This window comes from Acipenser ruthenus, chromosome 20 (assembly GCF_902713425.1).
Source record: "Acipenser ruthenus chromosome 20, fAciRut3.2 maternal haplotype, whole genome shotgun sequence".
NCBI classification, from domain to species: Eukaryota; Metazoa; Chordata; class Actinopteri; order Acipenseriformes; family Acipenseridae; genus Acipenser; species Acipenser ruthenus.
Window position 1 is genome coordinate 22,444,395 of NC_081208.1, and position 20,967 is coordinate 22,465,361.

Sequence of the window (20,967 nt, forward strand, 5' to 3'; positions counted from 1 at the left end):
CCTGCCTGTCTCTGATATGAATTGCTGTCAACAGGAATTCGTTATATTAGCTTAGACAAAATCCCTCCTTTACAAGATAGGTCACATTCAGTAGATTACAATTTAAATGTATTAGTACACACAGCCGTTAAACTGGGGACAGCTGGCCACAGTAACAATCCCCTTCATTGTGCGAGTACAAACTGCTGTATACTAATCTAATTAAAAGATGAATTTGTGTGTGTGTGTGTGTGTGTGTTGTGGGGTGGATCACATGTTAAGGTCATATACCGAGGTTAGTGACAGTTTAGTGAAATGTTTTCAGACAGGTGTATTGTAATAAAGACCCTGTTACAAATTCAGCAGTTCAAGCTATGGACAACATGATTTAAGCTGTTCAGAGCTGTTTGTTGAATGGTTTTTATCAAGTTATGCTGGTATCAAAGATTGTAATGTTGAGTTAAATTGCTGATTGTTTTCACTATACAATCTAGAACATACTGCATTTACCCTGGTATTTACCTCTTAGACCTACTGTGTAATATGTTTGGGTTTGATAATCCCTCCTCTCATCAGTGGCATGAAACTCTGCAATTGTGCACTAAGATCCATGATTCACAACTTCAGTAGTTGGGGTTGGGTTCAAATCCACCTAGTTCCTTCCTTTAGTTTCAAAGAATTGGATCATTTCTTATATAGACAATGATAAAGGAGGTTTTTCCACAGAAGTGAGATGGCACAGTGGTAATGTACTAGAATGCTGTGCTGTTTCAAATCCAACCAATTATGTCCTTAATTTTCTCAGAATTGATTCATTTACCTTTATAGTCAGTGTGAAACAAAGGATTACTGTGGGAGCTGGTGGTACAGTGGGCTACTCCCATGACCTTCTTCCCTGAAAATGGCAGGTGGGGGGTGGATGGATGACACAGACCCCCCCCCCCCTTTCTATCCTCTCCTACCTCCGTAGCATCTTCTTCCACCTCCCTCCACAGTTCCACTGTAGGGGTTCAAAAGAGTAACACACAAGCAGACAACTTTGACAAAAGGAAAATAGTGATTTTCTCAATTTCAATGATACCAGTTGAAATCTGTTTCTTGTCATTTATCTCTTAACTTGAAGACCATTTGACAAGTTTTATTTTGGACCCCTATGGGGGAGAATGACCCCTTACCTCTTATTAGCAGGTCTTACAAGCCCCTTTCTGGTCACTTCCTGTGTTACAGATATTGAAACCCCCCTGAGTCTTGCACTTCTCTTTATACAGGACACCACGTGGGGACAGCTGGGGTCTCAATCTGTTACAGAGGGAGTGAATAGGGAGAGTGAAGCTAGTACAGGGCCTATGGCTTCATAAATGGCCTTCACCTGGAAATGAAAATAAAGTCCAAAAACCAAAAAGGTGTTCTTTGTAAGTCTTGGTTATTAAAACATTTACATATCCTTTAAAGTGAGTATAATAATTTATTAAACACGGTATCCTACTATGCTGTCACCTATCTCCACATGTATATTAAGAACAATAAAAATGATTAGCCGCTTAGCAGTAAACCAGTTACTTAAAATCCATTACAGAGCAATGGGGTTTCGCTGTAACTGTTCAAACCCCAACCCAATTACATTATACTAAACATCTAACAGCTGCTGTCAACAGCATCTAATCCGGTATCTTCTGGAAGTGTCTTTGTCAGGATTTTATTGGAACTCTCTTCCTCCATGTGCATATATATATATATATATTTTTAAACACAGTTCTCCAAATAATAAGAATACTAAATAATGTCTGTTTTAAAAAGAAACAGTCTCTGGGGATTCCTGTGGGTTAAAGAGGCAAACCTGGCAGGGACTGTTTCTTATGGCGCTACAGTGAACCCTGCTGGTCAGGTGCCCACTGAGCTCAAAAGCAGACACCTGCAGTGTTGGCCTTTGTCCTCCAGAGGTCAGTAACTCACCGACATCCGCTCTCGAGTTCCTGGGTCTAAAAGAGGAAGCTGGCCTTCAGTTCTCCAGCGCTGTGTGAGGAATTGCTGCGATGAGTGGAAAAAATGATTGGACATTCCATATTGGAGGTAAAATAATTGAGCACACTAAATAATAAAAATAAAAAAGTAAACAGTTAAAAAAATCCCAAATAACTCTGACAGGTCCACAAAACTTAATCTTTTAATGTATCTGTTGTCTTGGAGGACAACCAAGAGAACTGGTATTGTTTCCTTGGCAACAATATATCTTGCCACAGTCGCTTCTGTTCTTTGTCAGACTCCACTATTTGGTAGCCCAGCATGTTCATCGCCCCTTTGCAGACTTCCTGTATTTTAGCAACCTTCTCATACGGCAGCGTGACCCTCCAGGTCTGCGAGACGTTCACCGCGTTGCGAGAAGTGGTTAGAAAGGCCTCCCGCTCATTTCCATGCCCTTCGCCGTGTGTGATATTATATATCCAAGATTTAAGCTTAGGGGTCATGGTTAACTCTGCAAACTTATACATCGCTGAGATTTCAGCAAGTGGGTCCCGTACGAGGTCATCATATCTCACCATGATGTACCGGCCCTTTAAGAAGCTGGGTGCTTTCTGAGTGGCTGTTTCGTAAATCTGGATGTGGCTCCGGCAGATCTCCCGCATCACCTGGTAGTGGGTGTCTTCCACTTGAACACCTTTGGTGTTGAGGACAATCCCATTGTCCCGCATGAAGGCCTTCATCGACTGTTCACGGGATTTGACCACCGCCCTGGGGTCTCGGATGAGGTGGATGATTTTAAGATTGAGGGACGGGTCTTTGAGAAGAGGGTAGAGGCTTTCCAGGTCAAAGACGCGTACCTCCTTCAACACCACGTGGCTGTAGGACTTGCAGGCTTCCTCCACCTTGTCGAACTGAGTCTTGCTGCACATCTTCTTGCAGGTCATCTCGTTGCTGATCTCCTCCCGCTTGTACAGGTCACATGCAGGCGGCGAGCAAAGCGCACGGCTGACTGACCACTGGAACAGATGTGTCACGTTACGCTTTTCGGGCATGTAGGCGTCAAAGACGTACATGTCGCACTGGAAGACTGATCGGATGAGGTCCCGGACCGCCATCCGCAAAGTGCTGGCACTGTTCTGGTACATGCTGACCCACACGTGCCAGGCGGGCTCCATTAGATAGAACACATCCGGGTGCTGGTTGAAGACCTGTCCCACGAAGGAGGAGCCTGAGCGCCAGGAGGACAGGATCAGGATGTGGACTTTGCCATTCTGCTCCTCAGCCTGGGGGGGGACGCCACTCTGCCAGGAGTATAAGAAGACCAGTGCTAGCCCACTGATGAGTGTGAAGACTGCAGAGCTGGTGATCCGTAATCTCCACATAGCGATGGATCAGGTCTTTAAACTGGGAAGCACCTAGGGCAAAGAGATTTTACAGTCAGATGCAACACAAAGTACTGAAGGATTGCTCAATTTAAAAAGCAGGTATTGAACTAGTATTCCACCGACAATCTTTTTGTTATACTGGATATGTAATATCCTATACTGTGCACATGTATTTTATTATATTTTAGATTTTGTTTTTTTACAATACTTTATTGCCCTTGCTGCTATGTATGGAATATAAATGAGTATTCTCTGGAATATACAAAGGTAAAGATACATCTGTAAAATGTTGCAGTATAATAGTGATAGTATTCATTATATTCACATCAAAGTGACCACAAGTTATTTATATTGTAACACAGCAGGGAGGGGGTTAAAGCCTCCCTGAGTGGAAAACATGTGCAGAATGCACATTTGTTTAGTTTAATTGTTTTGGTTTATTGTTTCATTGATTTGTTAATTGTTTTATTATTAATTATCCCCTGCACCTGGTAGCTATTGTTAAATTAAAACCAGGTGCAGGGTATTTAAGAGAGGCAGCTAGTCTGCTCATGGCTGCTAAGGAGAAGGAGACAGAAGAGGTGCTCTGTCTCAGAGTAGCCAAAGTAAATAAAAAGTAAGTGTGGTATTTAACCGGTGTTTTGGTGTAAGGACGGGGAAACAGCTTAGCTGTCCCGTGGTAGTCAGGGTGTACCTGTTTGTTTAGTTAGTGCTCGTAAAGAGCTAGGTGTTTATTTTGTGTTTGTTTATTTTTGTGCTTATTAAAAATTGTGCAACCGCACTTAAAAATCCATTCTAGTGTGTTGGGTCTATTTTTAAAGGGGCAACGAATCAAGTGAGTTGCGGAATCTATTACATGTGGTGGCAGCGTGTGTGGGCGCCCCTAGAGACCCAGAAAATGGATTTTAAAGAACTGATCGAGAAGATCAATAAAAATACAGCCGCTCAAAAAGAGCAAAATGAGAGATGGGAGAGAGAGCTGGGGTTGGCCCCGCTGAAGAGACAAGTGCGGGAGCCGACCGAACTGGAGCTGTTGTTCCAAAGGTGGGAGCAAGCGAGAGGAGCCCCGCTGACTCCAGCCTCAGAGCCCAGTGGGGAGGAGCCGCCGCTTCCAGAGCCCAGAGGGGAGGAGCCGCCGCTTCCAGAGCCCAGAGGGGAGGAGCCGCCGCTTCCAGAGCCCAGAGGGGAGGAGCCGCCGCTTCCAGAGCCCAGAGGGGAGGAGCCGCCGCTTCCAGAGCCCAGAGGGGAGGAGCCGCCGCTTCCAGAGCCCAGAGGGGAGGAGCCACTGTTGCCAGAGTCACCGGTGGAAGTCAAGGGGGAGGATGTGCCGCCTCCCCTGCAAGCCAGTCCGGCGTTGCCGAGGGAGGTCCCTTGTCCCGACAGCGTGGACACCTGGCCGGAATGCCCAGACCTCCCTCCGCTTGACCTGGCTCCCAAGTCGCAGTACAGCCAGGCACAGTCGTCTGCCTGGTCCCTTGCTTCACTCCCCCTGGAATCCCAGACGTCGCTGCGCAGGAGGAAGATGTCACTGCGCAAAAGGCAGACGTCGCTGGCGCTCCCCCTGCTGATTGCTCCATTCCACATACCTACTGCTCTGCTCCCCCTGAGATTAAAGACGTCGCTGCGCCGGTCCACAGCCACGCGCCTCTGCCTGCCAGTCCTGGCTCCCGGTCACCGGCATGCGCTGTGGTCGCCCTGGACAAGCCGTCTGGGTCCCTCCTCGTCGGTCCTAGGTCCCTCCCTGGAAACGCCGGAGGGACCAACCCACCCTCAAGCCCGCCCGTGGAAGAGGGCGACAATTGACATTGCTGGACTTGAGGGTGGGTGGTCTTTTAAGGGTGGAGGGAGGTGGCCGTCGAGTGGCCGGTGTCTTGAAAAGACAAGGGGGGGGAAGTGTAACACAGCAGGGAGGGGGTTAAAGCCTCCCTGAGTGGAAAACATGTGCAGAATGCACATTTGTTTAGTTTAATTGTTTTGGTTTATTGTTTCATTGATTTGTTAATTGTTTTATTATTAATTATCCCCTGCACCTGGTAGCTATTGTTAAATTAAAACCAGGTGCAGGGTATTTAAGAGAGGCAGCTAGTCTGCTCATGGCTGCTAAGGAGAAGGAGACAGAAGAGGTGCTCTGTCTCAGAGTAGCCAAAGTAAATAAAAAGTGTGGTATTTAACCGGTGTTTTGGTGTAAGGACGGGGAAACAGCTTAGCTGTCCCGTGGTAGTCAGGGTGTACCTGTTTGTTTAGTTAGTGCTCGTAAAGAGCTAGGTGTTTATTTTGTGTTTGTTTATTTTTGTGCTTATTAAAAATTGTGCAACCGCACTTAAAAATCCATTCTAGTGTGTTGGGTCTATTTTTAAAGGGGCAACGAATCAAGTGAGTTGCGGAATCTATTACTATATATATATATATATATATATATATATATATATATATATAATATATAGTTTTTTTCATCTTGTTGCCAATGGATTGTAAATTCCATTTATACAGTACGTAAATCAATATTTAGAAAACTGCTGATTCTGGCTTCATCAGCTTAGCAACAAAATGCACAATGACTTTTACATTTAGTTACTTTTGAAATGTATGCTAAACTTAACAGTGCTGTCAACAAAAAATCAAATACAACACATGTCGTGGTTTGAGTTCCAGTACATCCTAGAATATCCACTAGGTGGCGCTGTGTAATACAAAATGGATTGCAATGCTCTCGTGTTTTTTTATTTGTATTATTAGAAAAGAATTAGAACTCTATGAACAGGCTACTGTTGGTCTATTTCCAATATTGGTTACCTAAGACGGTAAATTATTTCAATGACATATTAGCAAGAAACATCTTTGTTGCAGGTATGGAATAAGCAGTTAAATAATTGTTCTAGCATTGTGCTAGTTTTATCCTGTCAAAATTGTGTCAGAAAATTAGCCTAGTTGCCTGAGACACCCTATATCTTAAGAAGTCTGTACGTCATTGTGATCTACATTATTACCGATAACGACATGTAAATAATGACTCCCAATGATGCACATCCATAACCCTGACATGCATGTTAATCTAGTGCTTTGGGAGTAACATACTCATTTTAAAATGCAGACAATTGGGATCAATGAAATAGTTTACACAATACCAAAGCGTCACTGTGCACGACATACTGCTGTGCTTTCTAAACAGATGTAGCAGCCTGGTGCCAGTAGTACTGCTTATCTGAAAAGAAAACTTGCACGGTAAGATGCAAAGCGGATATGAGCAGATATAGGAGGCTGTGTGGTCCAGTGGTTAAAGAAAAGGGCTTGTAACCAGGAGATTCCTGGTTCAAATCCCACCTCAGCCACTGACTCATTGTGTGACCCTGAGCAAGTCACTTGTGCTCCGTCTTTTGGGTGAGGCGTAATTGTAAGTGACTCTGCAGCTGATGCATAGCTCACACACCCTAGTCTCTGTAAGTCGCCTTGGATAAATGCGTCTGCTAAATAAACAAATAATAAAGGTTCGTAAATCAAGCACTCGCACAAAAGAACAGCCATTTCCTTCATTACTCGCTACGTTTTAAAATATCGTGCTACGCTTTCATCATGGTACTGTATACCAAAGCCCCTTTATGTCCACATTTCGAGAAAAAATAAACACATAATCAAAACGTCACATATACTTACATTTTTGGAATCCTGTATTTAAAAACCTTTCTAAGTGAAACAGACTTCGGGCTAGTGCCGTCATCAGTTTACCAACAAAACTTATGTCGTCTTGTTTCTTATAAGTCGTATCACATCTAGACATTTACAGATGCAACTTGGTAATTATTTGGAATCTGGGTGTATCTACCTCAGATCTAAAGTATGGAACACAGATGAAAATATAAAATAGTTCCGCTGCCAGAAAAGATCTGCCAATTTACAGCCCCCCAAGCCACGCGTTTTCAATAGGAGAATAACACACTGATTTGGAGAATGTGTGCCCAGAACTGTCTTGACCATTTACAAAATATGTGAATATGGCAAAATAAAATGAAACTCCAAGTTAAGCTAAAACTCTACACACAACAACAGGATAGGCTAGAGCACAAAACAAACATGCTGAATTCCTGTAAACAGTCTTTGTGCTTCATCTCAGATGGGGGTCCTTGCTAACAGTTATGTGACATCTTCCTCTCTCTTGTGGCACTTTGTGAGAACCACATCAAATCTGCATGGTAATGTTGCAGGTTTCCCATGTTTATACTGTGTAGTTATCATATTTTACTCTGGTTTGTTTTTTAAAATGAGCTTTACCATACCTCCTGGGATTTACGATAGTTAACGATGTTTTATTACACTTCGCTATGCTTTTACAAATGTTTTATAACAGAACGGCATTTGCTTTTTTGTAAATGAACCGTGCTTCCCTGTTATCTGTGTCCTGACCTACAGACAGGGTTCACCAAAGTCATTTTTTCCTTTTGCAGCACATACTGTAGAAAGTAAGTTTCAGTCATGACGGGCAAGATAATAGATCCGACAGAATTCCATACTGGGTCAATAGCAGATGCTCAATTGGCAGGTGCTTCCATAACCAACACTGCAGTCGTGGACTGGATAGGTATTTCCTCAATGTGTGGTTCTAGTTCATATGGAGGATGGAGGACAGGGCTTCCTGGGTAGGTGCTGAGTGCAATCAAAAGAAGATTGTGAAAACCTGAACAGGAATGACACAATGGTATAAGACAAAAACATGAGAAGCTCAAACTAAAAACAACAAAAAAAAGGTCACCAGGCTATGCTTTACAATGCATTTATCAGGGTGTACTGCAGTAAGATTTAAAAGGGACAAATTCTCCACTACCCTGTAAAACAGGAGGCTGTGTGGTCCAGTGGTTAAAAAAGGGCTTGTAACCAGGAGGTCCCCGGTTCAAATCCCACCTCAGCCACTGACTCATTGTGTGACCCTGAGCAAGTCACTTAACCTCCTTGTGCTCCGTCTTTCGGGTGAGACGTAGTTGTAAGTGACTCTGCAGCTGATGCATAGTTCACACACCCTAGTCTCTGTAAGTTGCCTTGGATAAAGGCGTCTGCTAAATAAACAAATAATAATAATAATAAAACAGTTTACAGGCTGTTGAAGGGGTGGATATGGATGGGTGTGTATGTGATTGAGGTTTGATTGCTTGTGAGGTAATGAGTTTGATTAAAAGCAATATGATTTGTGACTTCATCTCTCAAAGTATCATATTCAGTTTACAGTTACAGCTCTCTTAGCTACAACAAAACTTAAAACGGATTACACACATATTTTTTGGTTGTTCTTGGAAAGGTTTTAAGGTTGAACAGTCACACACTGAACAGTTTCCATGCTAAACCTCACATAAACCAAAAATCAGGTAGCCCCAGCAATGTTTAACCAGCTAGGCTACCAGTTGACAAGGGGTTAAGACTCACATTGCCACCAGTGTAAAAAGGGAAATGGAAGAAAGGCTATTTTGAACACCCTAATGTTTGGAATGATTTCAAGTGGAATTATTGCTGTCACCGCTAAATCAGTTAAGTTGACTGTATTAGTTTTGCTTCTATGAACCTGGTCCTATTTACACTACTACATTTTCAGTGAATTATATTTTCGCTAACTTCTTAAAAGGACCATCTTGGAAGCATGTTGTACAAAATAAATATTACACACACACACACACACACACACACACACACACACACACACTATATATATATATATATATATATATATATATATATATATATATATATATATATATATATATATATATATATATATATATATATATATATATAATATTTTACTTTGCGGTTATTTAATTTGAATGTCACAATATAAAATCTGTTAGACCTCGTGCATTACGTTTTTAAATAAGGTCTAATACTGCATATAGTATATACATCACGAGTGGACATAAGTGTAGGCTACCATTGATGCAAAATACAGGAGTTAGAACCTTTTTTCCAACAGTACCTAAATATATCGCACCGACACAGTGTAATTACCTCAAATTGAAAGTCTTGCAAAAAATAATCGTGTCTCAATCGAGAACCAAATGCAAAATACGCCTAAATACTGTATGTATTAATTTAAGAACAAAAGGCTCCGTTTACAGACAGCTAGAAAAGTTTGAATCAAGCACCCTGGCACGTATGCAAGGTTAGTTAACTGCACGTTCGGTAAAATAGTAAGTAAAAAAAAAACAACGCAGATACAACGTTACAAAATATATATTAAAATACGCAACTGTGTTTTGTTTATGAACTACCTATAAATCTTCTCTTACCTTGTTACTCGGTGTGAAAGAAACAATGTGCTTGTTGCTTCTGAAAATGTAAGTCCCACTTGAGATGCGAGAAGGCAGCCGCTGATCTCAGAAGCTCTGTGTTACAATGAATCGCTTTTAGACGTGGCCCCTGTCACAGCGAGCAGAATTTCATTTCTTAAATAGAGGGTGTGGGCATTGTAGGGCAAAAAATAACAAAACTGTTTGCAGTTTGTTTAGAGCTCAGTTTTATAAATGTTTCTGCAAATAACTATAAGGTCAGGAGTTAAGAGGTATTTCCTTTAGTATCTGTAATGTATATGCATCAATTGGCATTTCTATAGGACTTTGTAGAATATTTCAGAGAAATCTATAGACAAGTCAGTACTTTTATATATATACACTACCGGTCAAAAGTTTTAGAACACCCCCATTTTTCCAGTTTTTATTGAAATTTAAGCAGTTCAAGTCCAGTGAATAACCTGAAATGGTACAAAGGTAAGCGGTAAACTGCCAGAGGTTAAAAAAAAAGTTTAGGTTACCAAAAACTGAAAAATAATGTACATTTCAGAGTTATACAAAAAGGCCTTTTTCAGGGAACAAGTAATGGGATAACAACTTACAGCTGTTCTGCAGCAATGGAAGTAAATTAAGCCTTGAAAGTTGATACTAACAATTCCTACAGGTGTCCCAACTTTTGTTGATTACTTACAAACTCACTGTCTGTATAAAAGCAGTGTTGGAACAGACTGTCTTACTACACCCTCTTAAGCGTTATTTGGACAGTATTGTACTGCAGGAAGTAGTATATTGCTCTCATAATGGTGAGAAAAAGGCAATTAACAAAGGAATACAGACAGACCATTATAACCCTTAAAAGTGTAGGTCTTTCCTTTAGAGAAATTGCAAAGCCAAGGTGTCAGTGAGTACAGTTTCCTACACCATCAAAAGGCACTTGGAAACTGGAGGAAACTGACAGGAAGAGGTCTGGCAGACCCAAAGCCACAACAGAATCAGAAGACAAGTTTCTGAGAGTCAACAACTTGCGTGATAGGCAGCTCACAGGACAACAGCTTCAAGCACAGCTTAACACTGGTCGAAGTAAGCAAGTCTCAGTTTCAACTGTGAAGAGAAGACTTCGAGCTGCAGGTTTGACAGGTCGAGTGGCAGTAGGAAAGCCATTGCTAAGATGGCAAAATAAGAAAAAGAGGCTTGCCTGGGCCATGAAGCACCGCCAGTGGACTACTGAAGACTGGAAGAAGGTCTTATGGACCGATGAATCAAAATTTGAAATCTTCGGTTCATCACGCAGGGTTTTTGTACGCCGTCGAGTAGGCGAAAGGATGGTTCCTCGGTGTGTGACACCAACTGTCAAACATGGAGGAGGAAGCGTGATGGCCTGGGGCTCTTTTGCTGGATCCAGAGTCGGCGACTTGCACAGAGTGAGTGGCACCCTGAACCAAAACTACTACCACAGCATTTTGCAGCGCCATGCAATACCCTCTGGTATACGCCTAGTTGGTCAGGGGTTCATCCTACAGCAAGATAATGACCCAAAACATACCTCCAGGCTAAGTCAGAACTACCTTAGAAGAAAAGAACAAGACGGTAGGCTTCAAATCATGGAATGGCCAGCACAGTCTCCAGACTTAAACCCCATCGAGCTGGTTTGGGATGAACTGGACAGAAGGGTGAAAGCAAAGCAACCTACAAGTGCAACACATTTGTGGGAACTTCTGCAACAGTGTTGGGAAGAACTTTCCGAACAATATTAGATTTCCATTGTAGAAAGAATGCCACGAGTGTGTTCGGCTGTTATATCTGCAAAAGGTGGCTACTTTGATGAGTCAAAAATTTAGATTAAATTTTGTTAAACAAAACGATTCCATGATTTCTTTTTTATCTCCAATTGTTTATTTGTTCTATGCTTTAATTTCAGAGTACATTGAGACATTAAACTGCGTAAATTTCAATAAAAACTGGAAAAATGGAGGTGTTCTAAAACTTTTGACCGGTAGTGTATATATATATATATATATAGGACTGTCAATACTATTATGTAAAGTGATTAGATTAACTAGGGAAAAAAAAACCCACCACCACCAGCAAAGATCTCAAATGTCTCATTGCCAGGTGGACATTTGCACTTAAACCTAGCAATTTTACATTATGGTTTCAAGTGTTCAAATCTTTCATCTGTATTACATTGAATATCACAGCAAATACAAATCTCTGTCAACAATATTAGTCTGTATAGGATGTAGTGCCTGATTTTCATGACAGTGCAATGTCGTTTGGGCACAATTTTTGGAGATCTAAATATCAAATTTTGTTTTGCCCTGGAATGCGATTTTGGAGCCCTATGATTTCCATTACACGAGAGCAGATGTTAAAACTTCATGCTGATTTGAACTCGGCTCTCGCCAAGATAAGCACCAACTAAGACGCAGCTTTACAGTAAACTAATGTAATCCATATGTGTCTCCATCCATTTACGTTTCCTTCCATATGATGATGTAGATATCCTTCTGTCTTGTGTTAATGGCTGAAGTGTAATGCTGGCTCCAGGGATGAGCTTATTTTGCCTCCCTGGCGCATCAGCACACACAATGGCTGCGATGCTGGCTCCGGGTATCAACCAAAGTGCGGCCTCCCCAGCGCATCAGCATGACAACCGTCTGGATTGAGTTAAGTAGGGTACATCTCTGGGGTCTTCAAGTGGGCACCTTCCATCCTCAGTGTTTCGTCGACTAGCCCACAACACCTCAAGAGGGCTCGACGGTGATTCTGGCGTCCCAGCATCACCCCCCTCCGTCCCCCACTCAACTCAGCCCAGCTTACTTACCTGTACATCAGCTTCTTCTTTCTTCTTTCTATTGTGCTAGAGATCCCCAGCCAGAATCTTTCCGTCTCAACCACAGCCAGTTGCTGCTCCTCTCTGCTGCTTCAGATAAGTTCTTCACTGTGCGACGCAACTCTTGGCCACTGAATCCGACATCTCTGAGAAACCAGGTTGTAGAGTGTGCCACAAATCCTCGACAACCCACTTCCACTGGGTAAACCCGGACTCTCCATCCTCGCTGTTCCGCTTCAGTGGCTAGTTGAGCATACCAGCGTTTCTTCCTCTCATACGCCTCATCTACATCATCCTCCCATGGCACTGTTAACTCTATCAGGTGAACAAGGCGTGCTGATCCAGACCACAAGACAATATCTGGTCGAAGGTTAGTGGTGGCAATCTCAGGTGGAAAAATAAGCCGTTGACCAACATCTGCCAGCATTTTCCAGTCTCTAGCAGCTTCCAGTTGTCCTGGGCGAGGATTGGTTTTAACACCTTTTCTTGGTGGTTGCTGTCCTGGGCGGAGGAATGTTGTCTTTTGTGTGTAATGTTTTGATGGAACAGGTGGCAACTTATTGGTCATGTTACGCTTGTCTTCCAATGCTAAGGCCAAACATCGCAGCACCTGGTCATGGCGCCAAGCAAACCGTCCTTGGCTAAGAGTCACCTTACATCCTTACATATACTAGGAATACCTTTATTATTCTGTAGAAACCCACGGTCAAGTTGATATACATATTCTGGTTTTGATTTCTTTCCATTTTTGACAGATATCCAGGTAAAGTATATCTATGGAAATCGTTAGTAACTTGGAGAAACCCCTATCTGTATATATATATATATACACACACACACACACACACACACACACACACACACACTGTATAGATCAAAAAGGAAATATATAGATGTGTATAGTCATTTACAGAAACCTATAGAAGTATATAGTTATTTGTAGACAGTCATATAAGAGTAGTTTCAGAAGTGTATACTCTATACATGTTAAAGTTATTGTTTAAATGTTAGTGAATAACAGGTTTCTATCGTAAACTTTCTTTTTTACAATGGGCCAATATCCTGTACCAAGCCTCTTGTTTAAATACAAATACAGTTTAAACATGTCTACATACTGAAATACTAAGTAAATGTAGTTAGATAAAAAGTAGTTAAAAAAATTCTCTCCAGGTAGAATGATCTAGGATCTGCAAATGTAATAGAAAGGAATACATTGAAACTGAGAGCCATCATTAACTGGTAGGGATTCATATATATATATATATATATAAATGAAGATGCAAGAAAAGTGGTGATGTAATCTTCTCTGGGGTGCTTACAGTGTGGAAAGCAAGAAGGGAGAGACTAGTCAGTCCTATATAATTAGATCCCCCCCCCCCCCCCCAAATAGGGGTGAATGGTGTCCTAACAGGGGGCGAATCTTGATTGGCCGAACAGCCTTTTCTCGTTCCCATACTTTTCCAATGTTCTTATTTGCTACGGTATGTTATTCTCTTAAAAAAAATAAGCTCTTTGACATTCTTGTCAAAAGAAGTTTTAGTATAACTGTATATTCCACCGTTTACGGTTTTATTTGTTTCTGTGGAGAATAGTGTTTAGAATAGCGCTTCCTTATCAATGTTTGCCATTAAAAGCATAGCGTAAAAGCATAGCCAAGTGTAATAAAAGCACGGAGAGTTATTGTAAAGCAGATTTTAAAAAATGCCACAATATTGTAATGTTTAGACCAGTAAACACATGGAAAAACTGCTAAATTATAGTAAAAAACTACATTTTATTCAAATGTCCTCAGGGCTCACAAAGCAGGCATCCATGTAGGACGCCAAATTGAAATTGGCACTCATAACCACAGACTACTTAACAGTCAAATACACTGCTTCAACTGCACAAAACAGTTCAGAGCAAAAGAAAGCTCAAAACAACTGTACTACCTCCATCAACAAGGCAGACTTGCAAACAAATGTGTAGAGCTGACATTCCTGCAGCCTTGTATGTCTGCTGCACCTCAGTTTGCACTACCCTTTGAATGGTAACGAGGTGAAACAATTAATCCAATTGAATTGTTTATCAATTACACTTGCCACATTCTCTCAGTGATGAAACTCACTTAACAGGTAGCACCTGCTACAGTATGACAGGTGTGAAGTGGAAATATATGATAGGGTCAGTGAAGCCAGTCAATTGGAGGTAGTAAAGGAAAATTATTTGACATAGCCCAAAAAGGGGTTTACGAAAAGGAACCAAGTTGCAGTTTGACATGTAAGGTGAAAGAGAAATGAGAGTAGGTCTAAACTGGGTGCAATTTAGTTGAACTCAAGAAGATGTGCCTCACTTACTAGCGGAAATAATACTGTTGACTACAATTTAGCAAGTTAATAATAAACAGTTGGCAACATGCCAAGCTTATAGATCACAGCTTCATGAAGGCTTACATCGTTAGGCACTGGAGAGACACTTTGAGACGCACTCCAAGTCCTCCGTGACCTTGAAGGTGTGTGCCAACGCGCTCCCAGAGGGCAAGGTAACTGAGTTCTCCTTTTACTTCTGTAATATAACTAGTGCTACATTATTTTGTATAAAGATAATCTTTAAAAAATATGTGACTCTTAAATATTGGAATCAAATAAAGGAGCGTTTAAAGTTAAATTCATAATTACTGTTTGGACGTGAATAATTATAAATTATAAACCACAATATATATTAGGTTATCCTGTTCGCATTATACTGAATTTACAGTATGTCAGTGTTACTATCATACTTTTTTATCTAGTCCAGACAGGCGTTTTACAACCCCAGTGTTTTGCCCCTAAACTCATGCTTCTCAGTAACCTTCCAGGAACAGACATCTATGCTTTCATAGAAAACAGATAAGAGGGGAAAGCATGTCCTGTGCAAAACAGAAGAAATACTGTATTCATAATATTATAGATGTGCAGGGTTTTTCACAATATACAATACTAACAAAAAGGGATTTTTCTACAGCTACATAATGGACTAAAGGGAGCATTTGGGAATATGCTGTAAAGTAAGAATGCTTTCAAAAATAGACAAGTTAATAGATTCTATTTATCAATTAACTAAATGCAAAGTGAGTGAACAGAAGAAAAATCTAAATCAAATCCATATTTGGTGTGACCACCCTTTGCCTTCAAAACAGCATCAATTCTTCTAGGTACACTTGCACAAAGTCAGGGATTTTGTAGGCATATAGTCAGGTGTATGATTAAACAATTATACCAAACAGGTGCTAATGATCATCAATTCAATATGTAGGTTGAAACACAATCATTAACTGAAACAGAAACAGCTGTGTAGGGGGAATAAAACTGGGTGAGGAACAGCCAAACTCAGCTAACAAGGTGAGGTTGCTGAAGACAGTTTACTGTCAAAAGTCATACACCATGGCAAGACTGAGCACAGCAACAAGACACAAGGTAGTTATACTGCATCAGCAAGGTCTCTCCCAGGCAGAAATTTCAAGGCAGACAGGGGTTTCCAGATGTGCTGTCCAAGCTCTTTTGAAGAAACACAAAGAAACGGGCAACGTTGAGGATCGTAGACGCAGTGGTCGGCCAAGGAAACTTACTGCAGCAGATGAAAGACACATCATGCTTACTTCCCTTCGCAATCGGAAGATGTCCAGCAGTGCCATCAGCTCAGAATTAGCAGAAAACAGTGGGACCCTGGTACACCCATCTACTGTCCGGAGAAGTCTGGTCAGAAGTGGCCTTCATGGAAGACTTGCGGCCAAAAAGCCATACCTCCGACGTGGAAACAAGGCCAAGCGACTCAACTATGCACGAAAACACAGGAACTGGGGTGCAGAAAAATGGCAGCAGGTCATCTGGACTGATGAGTCAAAATTTGAAATATTTGGCTGTAGCAGAAGGCAGTTTGTTCGCTGAAGGGCTGGGGAGCGGTACACGAATGAGTGTCTGCAGGCAACAGTGAAGCATGGTGGAGGTTCCTTGCAAGTTTGGGTCTGCATTTCTGCAAATGGAGTTGGGGATTTGGTCAGAATCAATGGTCTCCTCAATGCTGAGAAGTACAGGCAGATACTTATCCATCATGCAATACCATCAGGGAGGCATCTGATTGGCCCCAAATTTATTCAGCAGCATGACAACGACCCCAAACATACAGTGAAAGTCATTAAGAACTATCTTCAGCGTAAAGAAGAACAAGGAGTCCTGGAAGTGATGGTATGGCCCCCACAGAGCCCTGATCTCAACATCATTGAGTCTGTCTGGGATTACATGAAGAGAGAGAAGCACCTGAGGCTGCCTAAATCCACAGAAGAACTGTGGTTAGTTCTCCAAGATAATAAAAGGAAACATAAAGGGAAGCCAGTAGGCAAATCAGAAAAGAAAACCAAACCACAGCAATGAAATGAGAGGAATGAAAGCTTCAGATCAGTTACCGTTAACAACACCATTGAAGAGAGAGGGGTTGCTGAGGTATCTAATGGGGGGTGGGGGTGTATAGACACTGCTCTAGTACTGCATCCGGTTAGTAACCAGGGCACAGTGCAGAACTTGTTTTGTTTTCAGCCGTTCTATAAAAATATCTGTGTTCCTGTCTCAAAAAAGGGACACCATTAATCAATGTGTGTACCACAAGCGCTAAAAATATTTGTTTTGTCCGGACATTCACATTTCTGACCACTTGACAATCATGATTTTTGACACGGACAGAATGGTACAAGGTAACCAGCTAAGACAACATCTTATTAAAAACGAACATAGTTGTTTTAGTTTAGAGATTCCATCTCTCAAACATTTTGCCTCTGAACAAGATTTTTGCTTCTCTTTCAAATTACTTAAGGAAAACTATTCTATGAACAACATAAAAGAATAATTCAAACTTATAATCGGACAATTCCCCTTACAAAAAATTACTAATTTTGTAAGTCTTTCATTCACGGAACATAGAAATATGTGTGTGCCTGATATCTACTGTATTCTATTGGAAAGTTTTAATGGATCAGATAAGGGTGTTCAAAGATGGTGGGCTGGACAGCTTGGTGTTGTGAATAGAACCTTAATTGCCATTTGGGAATGTATGCCAGACAACCTTTTTATGGCGGATACCCACAATAAATACAATATAAGGTTCTTCATAACTTATACTGCACTCCAGTAAAACTACATAAAATGAGAGTGATCCCTAATAATTTGTGTCAGAGGTGCAACCTAAAATCTGGATGGAAATTAAACAGAACTTAAATAACATGATTGGTGTATTTTCAACACTGGATAGACTCTCTCCCACCTAATTTCAGAGATAGGTATGCAGAAGTATGAGATGTGAGTCATGTAGAAAAAAGGGCATGGAGCATTAGCAATGTATCTGAGAATGTTTTTAAAATATGGGAAACTTATTCATCTTATAAACTGCTAATTAAGAACATTTGTCGAAGGTAATAACATTAATAAGAATATATATTTAAAACAAAACATTTCAATGTGATAAATTATTGTATATAATTATTTTCTCCAAATGTGGTAATGTCATATTTCACTCTGTATGTTTTTCCCTGTACATTTCATGAACTGACATTATGATAATTGTAGGACACCTGAATTGAATACAAATATTAGAATCACTCACTATTAGTGTTCTATTATGATGGTATTGGTCCGATGGCAAACTTCTGAAAAGCTGCAGTGTTATCTGGGGTGTGTAGAAATCTTAATCAATCGAAAAATGGAAGTACTATGTTATAGAAATGTTACAGAAAATAGAACTGACTCGACATAATGTACTGGCATTTTGTTCTCCCATAACCTTGCATGCCTTGCTAAAGATAAGGAACCGCAAAATGCCTACACTGCAGCTGCGGCTGTGAGAAAAAAGGATGAGCCAGACGTGTCTTTTTGCACGTATACCCAAACCACCCATCCTTTTTATCTGCTTGCTTAGTTTTATGCCAAGTATGCATAGTTATAAGTTTTCTCTTATATGCTAATACCTGAATCATCATTGGCTAACCCTCTGCCTTGCTGACAATTTTAAGGTATATAAGAAACTGATCTAACTCTGTATGTTAGAACACTGCTCGATGATTATCTAGCACCCTGTGTGCTGAGAGTGTTCTCAGTTTGCAAACTTAAGAAATAAAGGCCTGTGTGTTTGGAACTCGCGGTCTCTCTTCCTTTTATTAGAATTTCCACGACAACTAGCCTTGGGATAACAACTCAAAATATGCAAAGTGGGATCAGTCTAGTACTGCATTGTTCCTTACAGTTGATTGCTTTTTGCTCTCCTTGTTTGCTTTGAAATCGTTACATGGACAGGGTTACCACTCATGGGTGGTAGTCACGTCTATCATAATAATATTTTGCAATCGTGTTCTTCTTGTTGTCTGGTCTGCAGCTGCCATCCAGCACTGGCTTATTGTAGACGGACTGAGCAATGGATTGTGTAAAAGTAAGTCTTATTCCCTGAAAGTACTTCTTTGTATCTGACTGCAGACGTCCACAAAAATAACATGAGCTTGTGGCTATGAGGCAGTGCCACTCAGAAAAGACTCAAAAAAAAAAATCAGACCAAGAATGCAAATCTTACCAAATGATTGTGAATAACAGTGCTATGGCACAACCATGGTGTGATCCTTGTAGTTTATCAACACCATTGCCTACTACAACATGAGCTTATCTCAAAGAGACTTTATTATGCAAGATTGTCAAGGAGACAGGAGACTGAAGACTGCCATACTGCCTTGAACTAAGACTGGCTAAACTATGACAGCAATTATTTAACACTAACACCACATACAATGTCAATAACCATGTATTAACTTTACAGCCTCTGTTAGTTATTTTGGTACTTTTGAAAAGCTGCTGTAAGACCCAAGGTAGGGCTCTCTTAAACAAAGAATGCTGTTTTTTATGCAGACTAATTTATACTGGGTCATAGGGTGAGACCAACAAAACCATTCCACTGGTTGAACTGAACTGGGTCTCTGGATGTGAAAGGCATCTCCCTAGCATTACAAGTTTCTTTTACCCATCTTGAAAACATACTTTTTATAGAAGCAAAGTAAAACCAGTCCTTCGTGTGGACTATACACCTTTAGTTTATTGCTTTTCTTTATAAACAAAAAAAAAAAATTGAAGAGCAATGTCCCATAATCATGTTCAGATTTTCTACGAACATCCCATGCCTTTGTGTATATGTGAGCAGCAATGCTGTACAAGGTTATAAATCACACGTTCAAGCTCAGAATTCCCTTTTTCCAAAACAATTACAGGAAACCGAACTGACATTTAAAGTATTAATATAAAAGTAATAACTTTTTAAAATATTTACAAACACACACAAAGATAGATTTCCCATTACAATAAACGCACTTAAACAGCCATAAATCTTTTTACCCTCTCGTGACTGTTTAATGAATTGTATGTTAATTGTGTTAGAAACATTTTGCTCTCCATATGACAAAACAAGTCGCTCTTACACTTTTAAAAAGCTTCAAATGAATCAGTTTAGACAGAGGAATACACATGGCAGAAAGTGCATTACTGACCTGGTTCCCTGTATGCTCACATTCTGTTGCATATCATCAAGATAGATGTTTTTGCTGCAAGCAGAAAAAGGAAACAGTTTTTTTTCTACTGTTATTCTTCTTCCTTGCAAACTTCCTGTTGTAGGAGCTTCCTGTTGTAGAAGCAGGATAAAACAGAAATGATATGATATATAAAAAAAAAAAAGAAATGTTTATTTATATTCAGCAGCATACTAAATATCTGGTAAACATATAATAATTACAGATATTCCAAAAGTAATTACGTGGCTTCAAATGACAATAATAAGGCTAATGAATTAATTCCATAACTCACTTGTTATGTACAGTAGGTCTCAGATGGGCAGTTTTGCACTTTCTATGTGTAATTCTTTCCTCTCCTTAATCAGACTGATATTCCAATTAAAATCCACATTTCACAACATGATTTAAAATGCTCATTTTATTTTAGTGCATTATTATTCTATTTTATTTAAATGACCATGCATAGGTTTTATAATATTGCATGTAAATATGATTTTTGCACACAGATGTAGATTACAGTACAGAACAGTGTATAATTAAGCAACATAGTTCAGTATTTTCAGAAACAACCCCTTGTTTTTAAAAGCAACATTAATTGGTAACCCTGATAAATAATGATATAGGCAAAAACTAAAATATTTACTTTTAAAAGAAATCAGTTCCAAATTACATGAACAAAATTGTAACACGTGACAGTACTTATTACTATTAAAAAATGTACCTAGTTAAAGATACAGTTACAAATAGTTACTTTTTAGGCACCGGTTGCATTTTACAAACCTGCAAAACAAACTAAACATGATTATGGACTGAAAAGAATTCTACATACGATTTAGGGTAAAAAGTTTGAAATAACTTTTATGTGCAGCATTGCAGTAATCTTCTCTTACAAATTGGTGCGAATCCATTTACAATGCAGGACAATGAGTTTGGAAAGGCAAATTACATGTATAGACTTTCCCTTTTGAAAGGCTATAAACATAGCCTTGGCAT

General features: G+C 40.2%; 2 protein-coding genes across 6 annotated transcripts in view; both read right to left on the reverse strand.

Moving 5' to 3' along the window:
• The window catches only part of LOC117425075 (cyclin-dependent kinase 10-like), a 44,047-nt gene extending 34,338 nt beyond the window's left edge, over nucleotides 1-9,709 (reverse strand). Inside the window, exon 1 of the mRNA XM_058993677.1 lies at nucleotides 9,593-9,709. The gene's annotated coding sequence lies outside the window, so the exon portion shown is untranslated. The remainder of the gene's footprint in view (nucleotides 1-9,592) is intronic.
• LOC117425753 (carbohydrate sulfotransferase 6-like) lies at nucleotides 1,386-20,083 on the reverse strand. 5 transcript variants are annotated; one of them, XM_034042987.3, is made up of 3 exons: nucleotides 9,593-9,704; nucleotides 7,598-7,995; nucleotides 1,386-3,356 (listed from the first exon to the last, which is right to left on the reverse strand). In XM_034042987.3, the coding sequence occupies exon 3, from the start codon at nucleotides 3,321-3,323 to the stop codon at nucleotides 2,136-2,138; it is 1,188 nt and encodes a 395-aa protein (XP_033898878.3). In that variant the 5' UTR covers nucleotides 3,324-3,356; nucleotides 7,598-7,995; nucleotides 9,593-9,704; the 3' UTR covers nucleotides 1,386-2,135. The 5 variants fall into 5 exon arrangements, with proteins under 5 accessions (XP_033898878.3, XP_033898881.3, XP_033898879.3 ...); XM_034042990.3 differs by having other exon boundaries at nucleotides 7,598-7,964; nucleotides 9,593-9,687; XM_034042988.3 differs by lacking the exons at nucleotides 7,598-7,995; nucleotides 9,593-9,704 and adding an exon at nucleotides 19,954-20,083.
• Between the last annotated feature and the right edge of the window lie 884 nt (nucleotides 20,084-20,967).

Coding starts and splice junctions, on each gene's coding strand:
- LOC117425753 (XM_034042988.3), bottom strand. CDS start 3,323: ATGTGGAGATTACGGATCACCAGCTCTGCAGTCTTCACACTCATCAGT.